The sequence below is a fragment of the Eschrichtius robustus genome, chromosome 2 (genome assembly GCF_028021215.1).
Source record: "Eschrichtius robustus isolate mEscRob2 chromosome 2, mEscRob2.pri, whole genome shotgun sequence".
In the NCBI taxonomy this organism is placed as follows: domain Eukaryota; kingdom Metazoa; phylum Chordata; class Mammalia; order Artiodactyla; family Eschrichtiidae; genus Eschrichtius; species Eschrichtius robustus.
In genome coordinates, this window is record NC_090825.1 from 117,397,874 (window position 1) to 117,420,000 (window position 22,127).

The 22,127-nt window shown below is 36.8% G+C and overlaps 1 protein-coding gene across 1 annotated transcript in view; it reads right to left on the minus strand.

The window, feature by feature from the left end:
- PFDN1 (prefoldin subunit 1) overlaps window positions 1–22,127 on the minus strand; it is a 59,548-nt gene that overhangs the window by 12,500 nt on the left and 24,921 nt on the right. The window contains exon 3 of the mRNA XM_068536000.1: window positions 17,247–17,331. Within this exon, the coding sequence (XP_068392101.1) occupies window positions 17,247–17,331 (85 nt within the window). The remainder of the gene's footprint in view (window positions 1–17,246; window positions 17,332–22,127) is intronic.

The window sequence follows — 22,127 nt, forward strand, 5'->3', positions numbered from 1 at the left end:
TTCTTATAACTCGACAACAAAAAAATACACAACCCAATTAAATAATGAGCAAAGGACCCTCAAACAGACATTTCTCCAAAGAAGATATACTAATGGCCAATAAGCACATGAAAAGATGTTCAACATCATTACTCACTGGGGAAATGCAAATAAAAACCACAACGAGATACTATTGATACTTTACACCCACTAAGATGGCTATAATCAAAAATGGAAAATACGTGTTAACAAAGACATGGAGAAATCAGAACCCCCATATACTGATGGTGGGAAACGTAAAATGATACAGCTGCTATGGAAAACAGTTTGGCAGTTACTCAAGAAATTAAAAAGACAAAATTATCATATGACCCAGCAATTCCACTCTTAGGTATATACCCAAGTAAGAGAAATGAAAACAGGTGTAGTAACAAAAACTGGTGAATGTTGATAGCATTACTCATAACAGCCCAAAAGTAGAAACAACCCAAATGTCCATCAACTGATGAGTAGATAAACAAAATGTGGTATATCCATATAATTGAATATTATTCAGCCATAAAAGGAATGAAGAATTGATACATGCTACAACATTGATGAACCTTGAAAACACTAAGCTAAGTGAAAGAAGCTAGACACAAAAAGCCACATGCTGTATGATCTATTTATATGAATATCCAGAACAGGCAAATCTATAGACAGAAAACAGATGAACGGTTACCAGGAAGGGGAAATGTACAGCAAATGCTTAATGGGTAAGGGGTTTCTTTGGGGGAGGGGGCACAGTTGGTAATGAATATGTTCTAGAATCAGACAGTAATGATGGTTGTGTTTAAAAACAAGCATGACACGGCAAGTTCCTAATGAATTATTTTCAGAGCAAATTAGTCTTTACTCCACCCAAAGACTGAGAGTAACACATACACAAACCAGCCAGGATAAAATAAACTGACGTACTAATTTCTGAAAATTAACTTTAATGTTATCAGCAGAAGCATTAACATTTAATGAGTTAATAAGGTACTCTGGGAGAGCCAATGGACAAACAAAGGCAAGGAAACTTCTATGTGATCACATTACTACTTTCCAATCAAGTAATTTATTTATACAACTAAAAAAATAGAGATATGGCAACCGGAAACCCATAAAAGGACCTGGAGACAGTGAAAACAAGTAAAAGCTCAAAGCCACTAAAAGCACAGATGCATGACTCATCGGCACCTCCTCTGCTGATTTGTATAGGTCATCAGAGGGTAGAACTGGAGAACTATAAACATACTCTAATATCAAAGGGTTATTTTATAAAGCTTTCAAAAAACCTCAGCTTTCTTTTTACTAAGAAAGAGAAAAGGAAAACTCATAGTTACACCTGTCGGTATCACCAAGAAATCACTGTTCTCTAACTCTAGGCTAAACCTCTAGGTCAGACAAGCAGCCCAGGGCCTTTGCTCATAGCTCTGAGTGTTCTGAGGGGCACTGAGAAGTCAGGTCACATTACCCAGTGGCACTTCTCCATCCAGGGTGATAAGGGGCTCACAGCATGATGAAATCACTCTATAGACCAGGCGTCACAGCTGCCCCTTGTCCCAACTCCACACCCACCCAGGTTACCATGGAACTGGTACAAACAAATAGTTTAATATGCTATTAGCTCTGATCTAAGTAGCTGACATAACACCAATTAAATTTATAATGACACTGGAGTAATAAAAGAGCACTTGGCACACTTCTCTTTGCAAACATGATTCAAAGGGTGGTTTTCCTTTTGCCCCTTCTTCAATTTCTAGCTGCTAGGCCACTTAGAAGCCACTTAACCTCTTTACTCAAAGAGTTGGTGTTTAGGGGTTTATCATTTTATAAGAAAAGGACCACTAATATTAGAACCAGCTACTGGGAGTATCCAACCATGGCATAGGAATCCTCATTTCTTTCTGAGTAAAAGTGAATGATAAAGTGGTTGGAATCTAGAATCCTGGGTTCCCACTCAAATCTCCCTCTCTTTCTGACTAATTCTGGTTCTGGCTCTGTGAAGGACACATGATCTCCATTTCTAACACATGGGCAGAGGCCACCTAGTTTAAGAGATTGGCTTCACCACAGAATCCATGGCTATGAGGAAATGAGAGCAGCAGATATTATTAAGTGCACCAACCTGCTGGCGCTTGCATCCTTGAGCCCACTGACTAGTCTTACCAATGTCTATATTTATGCTGCATATGGAAGGAGTCATCAGGCCTTTTGGCCACTTTTACATGCTATACATTAAAGCTATCAACAATGGGTCCTTTGATGTTACATGTTCTTATGGAATACCCTACAGCAGTTAAACTGAGTAAACTACATATATTTATTAGTGTGGGTAGAGCACACACATACAAAAAAAGCAAGTTATTGAAAGACATGAACACTATGATATCATCTGTTGAAAATGAGACGTTATAAAACATGGATTGGAAAGATATACCTAATACCTGTTAGATTTCTTCTGGTGAGTGGGAATGAGACTAACGTGGAGCCAGGAGGCAAGTTACAAAGGAGACTTCAATTTCATTAGCATGGTTTTATTTTTGTAAAAAACAAACAAAAATATATATTACAGTATTCTAACATTTGTTAGTTCTGGGTGGTGAGTACACAGGTGTTTGTTAAATTAGCTTTGTACGTTTGTGTATCTTTATTTTTTTTCCCAGTTAAAAAGAAACCTTTATCTTATAACTACATGGTGGCAATATGCTCAATCAGTAGTTACTAAGCATCCATAATATGCAAGTAAAAAAATCCTGCATTTACCGAGTATTTACTGTGTGCCAGGCTCAGTCTCAAGTGATTTACATGTATTATGTTATGGGGTAGGTACTTTTTGTAAGAAGGGAGACATGCTGATCCTCTTCACCTCCAGTTTTCATCAGCTATCAGTCCTGGCCTCTTCAATCTACTCTCAGGAAGACTACTAGCTTTTCCTATTGGTGTGTTTGGAAAAAGCAATTACGGCTCAACTCCTTCCGCTCTGCCAGGATCTGCCTGCTTGCAGAAGGTACACATTTTCCTCATAAGTTTGACAGATATGCTCTGCCTGCCTCTGCAGAGACAGACCTGTGGTTGTCCCACGCTTCCAAAGATTTGCTGGGTAGCTACATCTAAATTTGTATGCTTAATTCTGGATCAGTATTAGAAACCATTATTACTGCTGCACACCTAAGCCACATCCTTCAACCTAAGCTTTATCAGTTATAAATGTAAAATACATTTAAAATTTTCATATAGATTTGCCTTTCAGTTGATTCCATACTTAAGCAGGAAATAAAAGGGTTATTTATTGTCCCCATCCATCAACCCTGCTGTTGCTGCTGTTTTACAGAAGAGTATATTTAGGCTTGGAGACACTAAGTAATTTACCCAAGGTGGTAGTATGTGGCAGAGTCAGAGTTCAGATTCATATTCATTTGATTCCAGAGCTCATATTCTTAATAATTATGCCAAGGCATTATGCTATGCATATCAGAGCAAAGAAAAGCAGTACCAATTACTTGCTAAGAATTTGTAAGATGAACTCAAACAATATTCTAAAGGTTGAAGCTTTTCTTAGTATATACTGAAAGAGGGTAGGAAAGTATGTTTGTATATGCATATGTGTGAGTGTATACAAGGAACCGTGAAAAGTACTAGTTATTATAAAATTCTTTTAGGGAACTTTTAACCTTCAACTCTAGTAGGCATGTTGGCTTCCACCCATTAAGTACCCCCTCCCTCAAATTTTACTCAAGAAACCACAGATACACAGCAGGGTTTCTAATCTCCTGTGCTTTAAATGAACTATGTTGAACTACTCCCTACAGTGTAGTTCCCCCAGACAGCATGCTCAGCTCTGAGATTAACTTGATGTCAGTCTCTACATTCTGCAATCCCTCCTCAGGGAAAGCAAACCTTCCCTCCGCAGACCAGGCCTCCCTAGCTCCAGGTCAGTGCTAATAAGAGAAAGCCACAAAGCACTTGAAACTTAGGTCTAACTGAGCTGACAGCCCCTGCTGTCAACACAAAACCAAGGGCCTGCACAGCCCCCTAACCATGGAGGAAGTTGGTCCCATCCCTTCAGCTTGGCCCCTTCACAGCAGAGGCTTGCCCATGTGGGTGTTCACTCAGTTCTCTGGACTCACACTGCACACTATCCACACCTCTGTAAAGAGCTTTTACATCCTGCTGCAGTGCCCCTGGCTCAGTCTGTGAACCTTGTTTATACCTCCTGTACCTACCTTTTCTCCTTAGTTGATCTAATCCAGTCCTATGACTTTAAATGCCACCTATAAACTGACAATTTATAGACAATTCTCAATCTTATTTCATTAGCCTGGAGTTCCGGATTCATATTTCCAACTGTCTATTCAACATCTCTACTTGGGTATCTAATAGCACCTCAAAGATAACAAGGCCCAAACCAAACTTTCAATTTGCATTTAAAATTACCTTTGAAACTTGAAAACTGATTAGGAAACACTGATCTATGAATTATCAATAGTACATATGTTCTCATAAACATTTGGAATCTCTGTGGAGCCCATCACACATGGAATGCTATGTGGAAACCACAGTGAATGAACAGCATTGCACTGGGAATAACTACTTGCCCAGAACAAGGAGTACTTATACAAAGTGAGTAGAAACAATGCTGACTTCATTCATTTTACCCTTAACTTGTTTCCCTTAGGCCTTTCCAGCCTCATTTCTCACTTTAACCCTTCATTCCACCACTCTACTTCCAGACTTCTGTCCATAGTATTTCTTTGATTTGAGATGCTCTCTCCTCTGCTCCAACCCTATGTAGCAAAATTCTAACTGATCTTCAAGGTCCAGCTAAAATGCCTCCTCTCTCATGAATCCATTCCAAATCTCTCCAACAGCTGAGTGAATGATATATGTGGAAGGAGGTATGATTCCTTCATAACAGGTTCAAAACTTTGAGTCCTCGCTTTCATCCCTACACCCAATTGTCTTAGCTCTACCTTAGAATATATCCAGATTCTGATCACCTCCACTGCCACCACCCTGGTGCAAGCCAACATCAATCTCCCGCCTAGATATAATGCAACATCCTCCTAACAAGTCTCCTTCCTTCCACCCTTGCCCTCCATAATCTATTCTCACCAAAGCAGCCAGAATGGTCCTTTTAAAATGTAAATCAGATCATGTCATTCCTCTGTTCGAAACCCTCCCCAAACTCCCAACTTCAGACCATAATCCAAAATCCTTAATATGGCCTACAAAGCCCTATATAATCTATTCCCTGATACTTCTCTGATTTCACCTCCTACTATTCTTGATCACTCAGCTCCAGCTAAACTGGCCTCCTTGCTATTCTCCCAACTCATCAATTATGCTCTCACCCCCAGGTTTTTATACTTGCTGTTCCCTCTGCTTGGAACCCTCTTCTCCCAGATGTACACATAGCTTGCTCACTCCCTTCGGGTCTCTCTTCTCAAATATCACCTTATCAGAGAAACCTTCCCTGTCAACACTATATAAGACAGCTTATACACTCTCACCATTCTCTCTTTACCCTGTGTTGTTTTTATTTTTAGCATTTATCAATTATATTATTTGTTTATTATCTGTCTCCGCATCCCATTCTCCAGAATATAAGCTCCAGGCATTCAGGGCCTTTGCTAATTATGTCTTTGCCTATAATAGTGCATGGCACATAGTAAATACAATAGAATGTAGGTTCCTTAATGTGTAAGATTGAAGGTAAGAACAAAAAGCCTCCATAGTTAGTCAAAACCCCAAAGTACTCTGTATAATCAAGACACCCAGCAAACATTTAATGATTTTTTTTTTTACATGCATACACTTCTTCTGGCCAATTATTATTGGCCAGAGCCTCACATCATGAATCTTAGAATTGTTTAGTCCCCCGAAAGGAAGGAAAAATCAGTTCTAAGTGGAAAGTTCAGCCTCTGATATTGAAAGCATCAACACTTAAAAATTAAGGCAAATGATATTTTACAATTCAGTTCAAAACTTGATCCATTTTAAGGCTTCAACTATAGTACCAGAAGCTCCTTCTTCCTCTTATGTTTTCTATCACCACCTATAGCTTGTTTCCCTCTCGTACCTTCTCTAAAGAGAGAAAGACACTGAGCTTGCATTAATGAAGCCTCTGAGTTTGAACCCCAAAAGTCCAGAAACGGAAAGTAATTTTTTTTTTTTTTACAAATTTCTAGAGCCGATTAAACTCAACCACAAATGATATCAATCTTGAGCTACTTGTAAAGATTTTAAGTGCTGCCATGTATGTCATTCCACATGAATCATAAGACGTCATCATCTATATAGCATAGATATTGTTGAAGACTGTGCTCTAAATTATAATTTGAGACCCTTTAGTTCAGTTAAAATGATTATGTACTTCATTAAATTAGGGAGTAAAGCAGGTTGATGACTTAAAAAATGCCTAAAAGTAATAAGCATTCCCAAAGCCTGCAGTGTCCAATTGCTCAATTTCCAAAGCTTTAGGTAAATACCAGGATCTTCATTAATACAGGCTTTCCCAAGATACTCCTTACCAAGAATCTCTAATAAAAGCAATCCATTTTTTTCTTTGGTGCTAAAGTGGCCAGGCTCAGACCAAAAAAAAAAAAAAAAAAAAACACCAAAAGAATTACACAAAGGGATTTTTGGATAGGACTTCAGACACAAAAATCAATAAGCAACTTCAGAATATAAAAATCAGTAAACCTTCAGGTGAGTTGACACAGAATGTAGAACACCAGAAATATAACTGAAAATTTGCTCCCAGTTTTCACACACTCCACCGCTGGTAAATACATAGCAGAGGATAGGAAGGACATTTAAATCATCCCTTCAGTGATCTTCAACAGCTTTACAAACAAGTACTAGACTGCTATCTCCATTTTACAGAAAGTTATTTCTATTATTAGGAAGAAGTTAAGGTGCAGGGAAATCAAGAGCCAAATCCACATAGAGGTTTATGCTGCAAATGGGGGTTAAAATTACATGCAGGTATACTGAAGTCACATGTGTGGTTAATTTTATCAAACAACCTGACTCTGGGAACACTGAGTTAGGGCAGAAGAGAGTACTAAATAGATGTCTTTATTCTCACAATAACTCCTCCATTTTAACTACCATCTTCTCTGTCTCACCCTCTCTCACAAACTAACTGCACATTTCCACTGTCAAAAGCCACATTAAATTCAAGCAAAAGACCACAATCACCTGGTTAATCTCCAGTACAACCACTGATTAGAGGATGCTCTTTGAGACCCCCAGCTCTGGCTCTCCACTATAAGTGGATGTGGGTACATGAGCCCTATGGGGTTTGGGAAAAGAGAGAGCTCAAACAATGTACTTGTCAGCAACTTTAAACAAAAAACCCATTCAATTAGAATGGCACCATGTTCCTTTTGCCCATTCTCCTTAGGAACTAAATTAAACAGATTACAGACAGTGGCAAGAGCTGGCCTTAGAACAGCCTCCCCCTTATTTGTTATTTTTAGCAATTTAGTCCGACAACGCCTGACAACTAAACATGCCTAGAATAGCTAAAGGGAGGGGGGATTATCAGATACTACCAGCAAAAAAACACTAGTCATCACTTCCTCCAACCCTAAGAAAGAATCATTTTCCATGTCTTTATAGCATCACAGAGTTTGAGCTTTTAGAGTCTCATATAAAAACACAGCACATATAAAACATCAGTGGAAACTGATAATGCTTCCTGACCTGGAGTATTGTTCCACCCTCATGTGTTTTCTTAAAAACAAAAGCAGAATAAAATGAACTAAAGTGTTTTACACAAAAGTTAGGATTACAATGCATGTGTGTCCATTTTGGAAAAATTCCAGTGCAAGATAATTATGTACCCAAAAGAATGGCCTCATGAATAGTGATGGAATTCAAATATTTTTATTATACTGGTGGCAGGTGAGAGATTTGTTTGAAAACAAGACAAAGTGAGGTGGGAGAAAATCATAATTAGCAAGACAGCATCAACCATAGACACTATTTTTAAATGAAATAATGTAGTAAAAATTCTTTGAAAAATGAATAAAATGGTAAAATAAAAATGGTAAAGTCCTAAGCAGTATAACTATCTGCATCAGCAGATTAACTAAAATTCATTAAAACCCATTTTATAAAATTTACCACTTATAATAAATGTCCATGTACGCTCAAGGAATTTAATAATTTTTCAACATTTTCTGAATTTTTTTTGCCACTATTCTAAGTATCATGTATTTTACATGACACTATAGGATAAAGCACTACAAGTGATAAAATGATGTCTCCCTGAGTATGTTACTTTATGCATGTGGAGTTAATAAGCTATTACACAGCTCTATCCAAAAGGATCTCTAAAACAGGTGATACTTAATATAAACTACCTTTAAGCCATCACACAAACATCTCTGATTTCAGTTATTTAAGCAACTACTACAAAGATATCAAACAAGATGCTGTCACCTCATATTACATTTTAGCTGGCAAAGCTGTAGGCAGACAACTAGTTTTATTTTACCTGCAAAAATAGGACTACAATTAATAAATTAAGGTAATGATCTAAACAGAAAGGAAATTGGGGTTTTTTTGTTTTGGTTTGCCTCCCTCCATCTTTTCATTTTAAGGGGACATTTTTGCTCCTAAAGTGGCAATTCAGAAAAAGACCAAGGTTATAATGATAAACTTAATAGAAGTGACCCTAGATATCTTCTAATCCAACCCTCTTGTTTTACAGATGAGGACACTGAGGCTTAGAGTACAGCAAGGGCTAGAACCCAGAACTCCTAACTCAACAGAAGGTATTTAAATTAGGAATTTAGTATTTAAATTAGGAATTTAGGGTAATGAATGTTCTTCTATAAGTCTAATAGACTTTGAGATCTCTATTCATGGTTCAAATATCAGCTTGGATCTTGTTCTTTTGAGCTGATTAATTACAGTGTGCTCATTAATACAGGTGTGACCTGTTCCACATTGAGTATTGAACAACTCATTTCTTCTGGCCAGCATCTATTACTTCAGATTAAAAGAGACCTGTCATATACAGACTGATAAGAGTAAGAATCTAGGGTAAAGAAAAGTATACTGATTAACTTCACCTTACCATCTAGTTAAAAGGGCAGGGAGGCATGCAATAACACGAAATAAAGTTCAAATTCTAACTCATCAAAAGAAATAATTCACTAAGCAGCCTGAAAATGAATGGAGGAACTCTCAGGCATGGGAGGGCGGAGGCTAAGGACAAATATTTATGGTTAGACAAAGAAAAGTACAGACCATATAAAGCATACAGCAGCGAAGGCTGAGGTCAACGACCCTCTGAAGCATTCAAAGGGATACTCTGGTGTGGTTATAGACAAGTGTTCCAAGGAGGGGAATCAGGCCACCCCCAGAGTGTATCCTAGAAGAAAAGAATAACTGAATCAAGATGCAAAAGGCTGAATTCTGGACTAACTGGAATGCAAATCCTTTTTTAAATCTTAATCACAAAACGAAGACACACAGCAGTGAACAGATCAAATCAAAGGAGTGTGTGTGTAAAACATCTGTAATATGCATTTCACAGACAAATAAGAAAGGCTGTCTATAAAGGGCAAGTCTATTTGGACTGTTTACATCTAAGTTCTTACCAGACCTGAATATTTCTACTGAGAAAATGAAATATATCATAGATAGTTTACATTTGGGCAAATATTAGCACTTGAATCGTAACACATATATACTGACCAAGATACTGATAATATTGATAATAACCAATAAAGAATACTCAACCAGAAAAAGAGCATATATGGACTTATTCAGACTCATTCTTCTCTGAAAGTCACAGAGGAGGATCACACAGCTACATTAAGCCCTAAAACACCAGGACGTGGAGAATATATATAGTTCACTATAACTCTAGCCTTCCAACCATCAGGCTCTTTTAGACAAGTCTTAAATAACTAAAAACTATTTTAAAACAAACATCCTTTTTTATAAATGTTGAGAATACAAATGAACTCTATAAAAAGATAAGTATTCATATGTGAAATCCCAACATATGGAACAATAAGAGAAACTTTACCCAAGACTCCCAAAGTCAAAACAACATAGAAAAGAGATAAATTTACTAATCTTGTAATTATTTTTTTAAAAAATGTTTTTAAGACACTCAGAGGTGCCTAGCTATCTAGTTACTACTAACTAGATAGCTATTTGGTTAGCTATCTAGTTATATCTGAAGGTGGGAAATCACCAAGCTAATTTTTAGAGTAGAGACATTTTATACTTTACTGCTCTCTAGTACTCAAACTCTCCTGGGTTGGAGCAGGAGATGTCTCTGAAAAATAGCTCTCCTCAACAAGAGGCTAAGAGATAAACTGTGCAAATGCTCCATGAGAACATCTTGACTTCTTAAGGGTAAAAATGAGCTATCTGGAAAGATAAATTGTGGCACAACTATATAATGGAATACATATAGCAACGAAAATGAACAAATCACAATCTCAACATGAATGTACTTCACAAACACAATGTTGAGGAAGAAGCGAAGCAAAGCAAAAAATATGGAGACAGATTTTGTTCATATAAAGTTCAAAAACTGTCTTGAGGGATATATACATAGGTAGTAAAACTATATTTTTTACGAAAGGAAATAATTATCTAAAAGTTAGGGTTACCTGAGGGAGGGGGAGAGCAGGCAGGAATGGAAGGGAGAAACAAAGGTAGGGGGCGGTGCTCTGGTGTCCTGCCAATTTTTGATTTCTTAGTTTGGATGATTGTAACAAGTGTTTGCTTTATAATTATTGATTAAACTACATGTATTTTAACACATATTTCTGTAAATGCTATATTTCACTACAAAATAAATAAATGACTAATTTTTTTTTGATGGATTCTAAACTTTGAGCTATGCAAGCAGATGAACCATTGGGTGTAATTCTTGTTTAACATATAAAAAACATTCTCCCACTGGCTTTGCTCTCACCTGCCCTTCTCTCTTCATTGAAAACACAAGTAAGAATCAGTGCTTATCATATAGTAGTGTCCACTTGACATCACGTCCAAAGAGGGTGTCCCATCATATACACAAAGGTACTAGCCCAGGGCTTCCCTGGTGGTGCAGTGGTTAAGAATCCGCCTGCCAATGCAGGGGACACGGGTTTGAGCCCTGGTCCGGGAAGATCCCACAAGCCGTGGAGCAACTAAGCCCATGCACCACAACTACTGAGCCCGCGCTCTAGAGCCCGTGAGCCACAACTACTGAGCCCTCGTGCCACAACTACTGAAGCCCGCGCGCCTAGAGCCCGTGCTCTGCAACAAGAGAAGCCACCACAATGAGAAGCCCGTGCACTGCAACGAAGAGTAGTCCCCACTCGCCGCAACCAGAGAAAGCCCGCGCGCAGCAACGAAGACCCAATGCAGCCAAAATAGATAAATAAATTAAAAAAAAAAAAAAAAAAGGTACCAGCCCAAAAGTGAGGTACTTAGGGCAAAAACTGGACGTCCATCCAAGCGCCTACCAGTGCCTACCCATGCTATGGAAAAAATGATCCTCATTAGGCAGAGTAAAATCTCCTCAATCATGGAAACTCCAAAACATTTTCTCATCAGAGTCTCAGAACTCAGCCAACTGCAGAGTGTCACAGGCACCTCCTATCCGTTTTCTTGCCACTAGTCTTCCTACTTGTTTCAGGAACTACCGTCTGACCATAATAGCCGTTTTTGTGGAAGAGTCAGGACTTTCACAGTTTCTTAGATTTTACTTATAGCATTGGCTGGAGGGCTATTTCACAACCCTGGGATTGTAACATTCTGCGTCAGAAGTGGCATTATGTAGGCCAGAATGTCCTGGTTTCCTTATTCTTATTTTTATTGTGTCATTGCTGAGCTAACCAGGGTGGTGGAAGGGGTGGTAACCACGTCAGAGAAAGAGGGGAAGGAAAGTGGTCAACCAGTATTTGCATGTGCCTAAAATATAATGGGGATTTTAAACTGAAGGCAGATGAGCCTGAAGCAGTAATTCAATGAGAGAGAACATAGGAGAAGAGTGGTCAAAATGTGTTCAAATATACCACTGAAAGCTTATCTCAAGGATTCCAAATACTTGAGATTCAAAAGGCAAGACATCAAAAATTCAGCTCTAGCTCATCTGAATGCTGAATCTAAGTTTTTGCAACTGCAAAAGAAGTCCACAATTATTTTCTTTTTACCTCTAAAAAAGTGAGCAAAAATATAGGATGAATTTTTCACTCTTTAGAAGATACATATCTCTTCAATCTATCAATAAGGTTTTAACTCAACTTTACCTAAAGTTGAATTTTCTTTAAAAAAACCTATAGTCTTTTTGTAGCAATGCTGTACATTTCAAAAAGAAAATTATTTTTACAAAGACAGATGAGACTCATGAAGTCCTAATTCCAAATCCCAATTATACTCATGTCATTTTTAAAAAGTACGATTTTGCATTTTCTAACAACATACACTGTATTACATATTATATACTCAGCCATCTTCTTTAAAGTTATTATCAGTTTTTTTTTTTTAGAGAATTCCCTCAATGACATAAATAACATGGTTACTCTATCATACTAAAGCCGTCATTTTATTTTTTCTCTTCAATCGGATTAGCATCATTGGTCTGCTAATTGCCATTAGGAGAAATGGTGACATTCCCTCCCAGAACCTGATCAACCACCTTTACAAAGGGAAGATAAAAATCTATATAACACTATCACATTATGAGTCTGTTATGAAAACACTTCCTAGTCAAACCCAGGAAAGTGACTACAGCCTGAAGAAGCCAACATAGGGGTATTAAAATGTAAAATATGGAATTTTAAGAAGAAAAAGACAGACTATTTTCCCAAGGTTAAGATGGTACTTGTCTTTACCCTTCTAGTATGTAATATAACTCCTTATCAAGAAGACATGAGGGCAGGGACTTCCCTGGCGGTCCAGTGGCTAAGACTCCATGCCTCCACTGCAGGAGGAGCAGGTTCAACCCCTCATCGGGGAACTAAGACCCCGCATGATGCACCACGCGGCCCAAAAAAAAGAGGACATGACAGCAGCATTACAGTACCCCCACCCCTGCTCCATAAGAAGAAAAGGGCCAACAAGTGGGACACCAGGCTGGTTGACAATGTAGACACAGCATACTACAGTTATCAAAAGCTAAACAAATTCTAGGTTAAGTAGGACTGGGGAAAAAAATCTGGAGAGGGCAAACATAAACAGTAAGAATGGAGGTGGATAAAAGGGAGTCTAGAAAATACTAATGAAGATGGGCTCTCAGATCACACTAGCACCTATGTTATGTCATGGAAAAGACTGATCCATAGCGTCATTTATATAGACTGTTGGTAGGGGTGGGTAGGCACACACTGTGGGGCTGAGTTAATAGCTCTGGTCAAAAACTAGAACTTTGGACCCAAACCAAAAAGCTTACTTTATCAGAGATGAAAATGTGCTAAATTAAACAGCCTGGCCTTTGTCTGCAGAGTTATGCATAAATTATGCCTCCTCAATTTAATTGTAAGGTATCTGAGGGTAGAAATTAATAATGATAATGATAATTAAATAAGATGAAATAGGCTGGACTGACAAGAAATACTAGGGCCCAGAAGAAGAGACTGTATATTTGAAAGGCAGAGTAATAACTGGGAGGCCTTGGGAAAAACTATTTAGAGCTCTGAATCTGCATCAAGCTTCCCAAGTAATAGGAAACCATATTTGTAATTACTTCAACTGATGATAGTTTATGTGCCCAAATCCTCACACTGTGCTATGAAACTAGTAGAATAATTAGAGAGAACAAGGGAAAAGCACTTAATTTAACACTGAGGAATCAGAAAATGCTTCTCAGAAGAAGTAGCCCTAAACTAAGATCTTAAGGATTAACGGAGGTGGTAAGAGCAGAAGGAGGAAGTTCCCAGGCAGAGAGAATTACTTTTGCAAAGACCTAGTAGAAACAAAGAAAACACAGCAAGTTCTAAAAACAAAATATTTCTGCATGTCTGGAGCATACAGTGTAAGAGAAAGAAGAGGATATGAGGGACATGAGAGAAAGAAACAGGAGTCATTTCATAAACAGCCTTGAAGGTATGTTAAAAAGCTTGAATGTTACCCTAAAAACAATGATGGGGTTTACACAGAGGAACAATACGACAGATTTAACATTTTAGAAGGTCATTCTAGCTTCAATATGTTAAAAGGATTAGAAGAGAGAAAGTTGGAGGTGGAAAAACCAGTTAAGATGCTACTGCAGACGATGGAAGCAGCTGGTTTAAAGGTGAGAAAAAACTTCCAGAGGGAAATACCATTTAATAGAGAAAACAGTGAAGAAGTAATATTCAGAGATAGTAAAAAGTTTCCAGAATTGATGAGTCACTAATCCTCAAACTCAGAAAACCCAACTTAACCCAGATAGGATTAAGAAAAAAAGCAAAAAGACTAAATCCCCACCTAAACATATACCAGAGAAACTACAAAGCATGAAAGATGACAAAACAATATTAAAAGTAGCCACAGAGAAAAGACAAAGGAACAAAAATTGGACTGATAACTTCTCAACAGCAACAATGGAAGCCAGAAGTCAATGGAATGCTATCTTTAAAAGAGCTGAGAAATTCCTAAACATATAAAGCGAAATGAAACATATCATCTCAACTATGCATATAGTAATAATGAGCATTTACAGCACCCAGATAGTAGTTTCTAAATACCATTGCCCACTAAACTGAAAGACTAAGGAGAAATTAATAAATATCATCACAGAGGGAGATTTGACACATCTCTCTCATAACTAACTGAATAAGGAGGAAAAAAAATCAGTAAGAAACAGAAAATCTGAACACTGCAACTAACAATGTATGTGTGCATGCATGCACATGTGGGTCTGTGCACATGTGTATACATTTCAGGCTGAAGTAATAAAATTATAAAGGTATGGCAGTCAAAAAGTATAGGATTGCTTCAGGGAAGAGAATAGTGTGTGTAGTGGGTGATACTATTAAAAATACAGGTTAGGGCAGTGTTGGAGAGAACACTACCTGCAGAGGCAGGGATCATGCAATAATTGAATGTTGAGGTAATAAGGAAACCACGATGGTAGGATAAATGGAAAACAAGAAACTGAATATAAACTAGATTTACATTACTAAAATGGAAAGATAAATTGTCAAATGATGAAAAACAGTATATACAGCATAATTCCTCTTTACTTAAAAAAAGTGTGTATGTGTGTGTATGAACTTGTTTATAAAATAAAGTTTTATAAAGTGTAATGATACACATCAAACCGTAAAAGTGACATTTTGAGGGTATGCAGAAAGAGGAGAAAGTCATTATTTTTGTTTAATCATTTGTTTTATTTTTTGACTGTTTTTCTTTTTTATAGTATACTTATATCATTTTTATAATATAAATATTGTATAAGATGAAAGATTAAAAACAAAAAACACAAAATAACTTCCTAGGATAGAGGCTATAGTTTACCTCTGCTAGTTTTTTGTAGCTGTTAATTAGCATTTCAAATACCAACAAGCTAGCTAATCTACTTCTATTACCTGACAGATATCAGGATACTCTTACCAGTATTTGAGAGACTCCGTGACAGGAAACTTTTGGAAGATGAATTTCCTAATATTCATCAGAAATGAATAGTATGCTAAACTCATCATCTGTGGCAATTTTACCTTGATGATTTTTTTAAATTATAAAAGTTAACACAGGGAGATGCAAGAGGGAGGAGATATGGGGATATATGTATATGTATAGCTGATTCACTTTGTTATACAGCAGAAACACACCATTGTAAAGCAATTATACTCCAATAAAGATGTTAAAAAAAAAAAGTTAACACATACTTGTTACAATTTATCCAACACAGAGGTTATAAGAAAAAAACAATTTCATCCCATGTCCCATCTAATTTCTTTAGGGTAACCAGTGTTAATTTAATATATATAACTACAAATCATTTTCAATGTTCATATACAGATCTTGGTTTTTGTCTGTTTCCATAAAAAGAATTATTTACACGTTACTTTGCATCTTGCTACTTATTCATCAGGACAATTTTTAGATATATTTACCAACAAGTGCAAAAACACACTTTTTTTTTGGTAATCTACATGAAATAGTTTCGTTCAATTTTTTTAAGATACTTTTGTTTGGAAAACTCAATCTAGAAGAGCTGGGCTGACAAAAATGATAAAATAGGATATAATAACAACCTGGTTACTACAGGATAAGTTTTCTTCTTTTTTTTTTTTTTTTTGTTTGCTTATTTGTTTTGTTTTATAATACATTTTCTGAGCTACAAAGCCACTATCAAGTTTGTTTAAATTCTCATTGGTAGTCAAACAAAAATAAGCCTAAGTAACCTAAGATACTACATGCTTGCCCCAGCCATGCCAAGTCAGTGTCCCTGAGAAATCCCCTGAAGGCTACAGGGGGTGTCTCACCAATTCAGCAGAGAGGGCTGAGTCAGATTCTGAACCACTGCCTCAAATAGTATTCAAAGAAATCAGATAAAGTGACCTATGAAGTCACTGTATCCACCCCCATCTCAGGAAATCTTGGTCCCAAAAAATAATAACCAGTTTTTTGTCCTGTCCAACTTTTACTATATACAGGATAGACCATTCACCAAAGCCCAAGAAGACTATTTCATCTGAGGTTTTAATGTATAAGGAAATGGTAATAATAAACTCCAATTTTCCAAAGATTTACTAAACTATTACTCTTACCTATCATCTTTTTCCCTAGCTTCAAAAAAAAAAAAAAAAGTTTTCCTCACTGGAGCACTATCCTTCAGATAGTTAATTAGTTATAGCTTACTACTCAGTCCTTGTCTAGAATTACAATGTGTGCAAGAGTCATATAACTAGATCCTTTGACTATTTATTATCATTACCTACTCTCATGCCCATCTACCACAACATATGGTGTTTAAATATACACTGTGCTTTTATTTTATTGTATTTTTTAAGAATAGACATGTTCACTTAAGGCAATGGAAGAAATACATTCAGGTTAACAGTATCCTATCTTCTCCAAAACTCCCTAAGGTTTCAAGAGATTAGTCTTTTTTCTGGTCTTATACACTGCCATAAAAAGACTGCTTCATAGCTCTAGCACAATTAGAAAAAATGAAAACAATGTGACATGACCTTGGCAGGCATACATTTTCATTTAATATGACACGATAATTACTTTTTTCCTAAAAGTCGACTACGACTATCAGTATTCAGTCAAAACTTACTTACTTCCAATTCTTTAATTTTTTCTTCTGCTATCTTCTGTTTCTCTAACAGCTGATTATGAATTGCCTCCTTGGATTGAAGAATAAACCTACAAAGCACAAAAAAGTTGAAGATTAAGCCACTTGACTACTATGTTCATCAAAATCAACAACTATATGCCACAAATATTAAACTAAGAAAACTAGAAGGATGATCTCCAATTGAGAACAAATAAAATGTATTACTACGTTATGACAAACTCAGGAAACCTCCACAGGTTTAAGCCTTCTTGGCTGAGAAGGAAAAAAAGCTTAAAAGTAAATTGTGCCTTCTGGTCTTAAGAAGGGAATCGGGCTTCAAGTATATTCATAGACAAAAGAAAAAAAAAACATAAAGGGATAAAAATCTACTGTAGGCTAAAAGAAAAGTTAACAAACAATAAAAATCCCCCATAACTTTAATTTTTCAGTTTCCTGTATCAACTTTTATCTAGATATCTTTCAAACAATATTTGTAAATTACAGCTCCTCCTCCAACCTTTAAAAAAAATTTTTGTAACAGCAGTAACTCATGACCTTTTAAAGTCACAATCAAGTACTGTGTTAGGATCAATGCATTAGTGTTTATATGAGTTCCTCACACAGAAAGCACTGTATAAGGCCCAGTATCTTTTATTATTATATCCAGAGTGTATAATACCTCTGAAAAGCTCAAAATGCACAAGTGGAAATTTTCAACTTTTTCCATTTTACATTCAGGCACATTATTTACAGTTGATGAGGGTGGAAATATGGGGAAACTTAAAAAGTTAATACTGAATCTGTTTTGTGACTTTAGGTTCGTAATTCTTGCTGTGGGCAAAGGAAGAACAAACTATTTTATAGCCTAAAGCAAGTAAATTGAAATATTTCCCTTCCACTGGAAGCAAGGGAAAATCTCAATTACTCAAATCTCTTTCAGGACTGTCCAACTGGGTTATGACAGATTCCAAAAAAGAACAACAACAAAAAATACAATTAATTAAGCGACTGTTTCTTCTCTTTGAACATAACTTAAGAGTTTAGCAAAAAACTAAACATCATCTCTTAACAAAAAAGCCAAACAAGAAACATATAAAGTTAGCGATATGTGGTTTTCTCTACCAACTTCACAAAAACAACACTGTGTCTAGGTAGGTTCTTACCATTAGGGTATGTTATTATAGATAAAAACAACAAAAAGGGCAACTAGCTTTTGCCCAGACACCTGGGAGGAAACTATTTTTCTCTCCTCTTCATGAATACACCTTGGCATACATATAATACAGTCTGGTGAACCTCTCTCTCTTTTTTTCCTTAATTTATTGATTTTTGGCTGCGTTGAGTCTTCGTTGCTGTGTGCGGGCTTTCTCTAGTTGCAGCAAGCGGGGGCCACTCTTCGTTGCAGTGCGTGGGCCTCTCATTGCAGTGGCTTCTCTTGTTGCGGAGCATGGGCTCTAGGCATGCGTGCTTCAGTAGTTGTGGCTCACGGGATCTAGAACACAGGATCAGTAGTTGTGGCGCACGGGCTTAGCTGCTTCACAGCATGAGGGATCTTCCCAGACCAGGGCTCAAACCCGTGTCCCCTGCACTGGCAGGTGGATTCTTAACCACTGCACCACCAGGGAAGCCCCTGGTGAACTTCTCTTTCACTCCACAAATTATTAAGCATGTGTCCTGACATGGACAGTCCAGATAATTTAATAGATGATCCCAGTCTTCAGTATTAACTTGACCCTTTGCAAAAATCTTGCTCATACATTTAATGCTAAGATAGACCACATTCATGAAAAGTGAGGACTACTACATAACCTTTTGTGTCCAAAATATTCTTATTATTAGTCCAAGAGATAGGTGTTATTTCTGATAAGACTATGGTTTACAGAATATTTTTCTCAGAACTAATTATTTAGTGTAGTAGTTAAGGAGAAGAGTTGTTTTGAACTGTAATAAGCCTCAGTGACACCATATAAAAAGTATTATAAATCTAGGCCCAAGAGTCACCAAACTACGTCATTACATGCACGATTTTACTAACAAAGTCTTTCGGCCATGGAAATAATTTTCAGAGTAAAATATACATTTTTAAATAGCACTGATTGCTGGCCAGTGAATAGTATTCTCAAATAATAGGTCATCAGACATTATCTTTATTAGTGTCTCGGGAATTTTCAAAGCTAAGATTAGAGGTCAAGTCATTACTTATGTGGTCTTTAAAAATAAAGTATCTGAACAGATACTAAATCCCTTGAGCAGAAAATAAAATTACTAGAAAGCAAGAACACTCAACAACAAAAACATGTTTTTCCATGGCCACACACCCCTGAGGTATCTATATTGAACTATGCCAACTTCAAAGGCCAGAGAGATGTCATCGAAGCTGGCCAATCTACAAGCCTGAGGACATCTCAGCCATGAGAGTTTTAAACAAGGATGAGTATGGAGTAAATTCAAATGTCTATCTCAAAGAATAATTACATAGACAAAATTCAAACCAAAAAAATTACAGAAAATTTAGTTCTCAATTTTTAAAATGCCAAAGATACATTGTATGAGGATTGGAAAGAGCCCCCAGAAACATTTGGATTTCTGGAAAAAGTCTTTAGAAAACCTTTTTCTAGTGTTAAAAGACAATGAAGGGCTTCCCTGGTGGCGCAGTGGTTGAGAGTCTGCCTGCCAATGCAGAGGACACGGGTTCGAGCCCTGGTCTGGGAGGATCCCACATTCCGTGGAGCAACTGGGCCCGTGAGCCACAATTACTGAGCCTGTGCGTCTGGAGCCTGTGCTCCGCAACAAGAGAGGCCGCGATAGTGAGAGGCCCGCGCACCGCGATGAGGAGTGGCCCCCGCTTGCCACAACTGGAGAAGGCCCTCGCACAGAAACGAAGACCGAGCACAGCCATAAATAAATAATTAATTAATTAAAAAATAAATAAATAAAAGTATAGAGGTTTTTTTAAAAAAAGTCAGTTTAAAAAAAAAAGGACAATGAATTCTCAGACGTTATTTTGAAGATAAAGGATATATCATGATAATGTAATTATGAGTGGTACATGATAAATAAGTATTATGTACACTACTTCTCAAAGTAGAGACTCTCACAGACATCCTGCCTGATAGTTTTTTTTTTTTTTCTTAAATTTTATTTTATTTTTTTAAACAGCAGGTTGCTATTAGTCATCCATTTTATACACAACAGTGTATACATGTCAATCCCAATCTCCCAATTCATCACACCACCACCCCCACCCCCACCCCCCCACCGCTTTCCCCCCTTGGTGTCCATACGTTGTTTTCTCTACTTCTTTTTTTTTTTTTAATTTTAATTATTTATTTATTTATTTTTGCCTGATAGTTTATGGAAAGCCAAATGGTAGACAAAGGATTCCACAGTTCAGAATGCACCACAAAGGAAAAATAAAGCATGAAATGAAAAATTATTTTCATATAACAAATGATATGCACAGAACATGCTTATTAATACTCAGCATCATATAATCTACAATAGTCACTGCTTTGTATTGACAAAAGGCCTCTACATTGGAAATCAATGCCATGTGACTCTGCACTGTAAACTATCAAGGATATGTAGCCTGCTGTTTCATTTCATTTATTTGTAATTATGCCATCTGAAAAACATAATTTATGATGGCTTTTGGTTTTCTTTATTTGAGAAACATCAGAAGCTGTGTTCTGAACTGTCCTGCAGGTTGATACATAACTTCTATTTTCTAATGATTCAGCATATATCAAAAGTGTTGTTCACCTGCAAAAACACAATCTAGGATCAGTGGCAATGCTGTTTTTGGGTACACTTCCAAAGTATGGTAACCTGAACACAGATTATTCAGAAATAACAATGTGCTTATGATAATGCATTTTGTTTGGGTGGGAAAGTTTTAGAATATGAAAACATATTCTAGTGGCATGTAAAGAATCCGCAAATTAAGTAGCACACAAAAGGCTAGATAAAAATGATCATATCTTGCTCCTTTGCCTCATTCCGCTGGTGATGAAAACTAGTTGCATGTATGCACAAAGATCCACATGCAAAAAAATTTTTTACTTCATAATTTTTTAGCAAAACAAAAACAAACAAAAACCTAAATCCCTTAGTAAAGAAGCAATTAAAATTTATGCTACATCCATATTGTGAAAGGTTGAGTAAGACTTCTATTATTGGCATTATGCAGAGTAGACATCCCGAACAATGCAAAAAAAAAAAATTTTTTTTTTAACATTTTGCTGAGCAACCACAGCAAAATGACAATCTTTACCACTGTAAAGATTTCACAGTGTGGAGAAAAGGGAACCCTCGTGCACTGTTGGTGGGGATGTAAATTGGTGCAGCCACTGTGGAAAACAGTATAGAGATTCCTCAAAAAATTAAAAATAGAACTATCATATGATCCAGCAATTCCACTCCTGGGTATTTATCCGAAGAAAACGAAAACACAAATTAGAAAGGATATATTCACCCGTATGTTCATTGCACCATTATTTATAATAGCCAGGATATGGAAGCAACCTAAGTGCCCATCAACAGATGAATGGATAAAGAAGATGTAAGATATAAATACACACACACATATACATATATATGATGAAATATTACTCAACCATAAGAAGAATGAAATCTTCCCATATGTGACAACATGAATGGAACCAGAGGGTGTTATGCTAAGTGAAATTAGTCAAAGAAAGACAAATACTGTATGATTTCACTTATATGTGGAATCTAAAAAATAAATTAGGGACTTCCCTGGTGGCACAGTGGTTAAGAATCCGCTTGCCAATGCAGGGGACACGGGTTTGATCCCTGGTCCAGGAAGATCCCACATGCAGTGGAGCAACTAAGCCCATGTGCCACAACTACTAAGCCTGTGCTC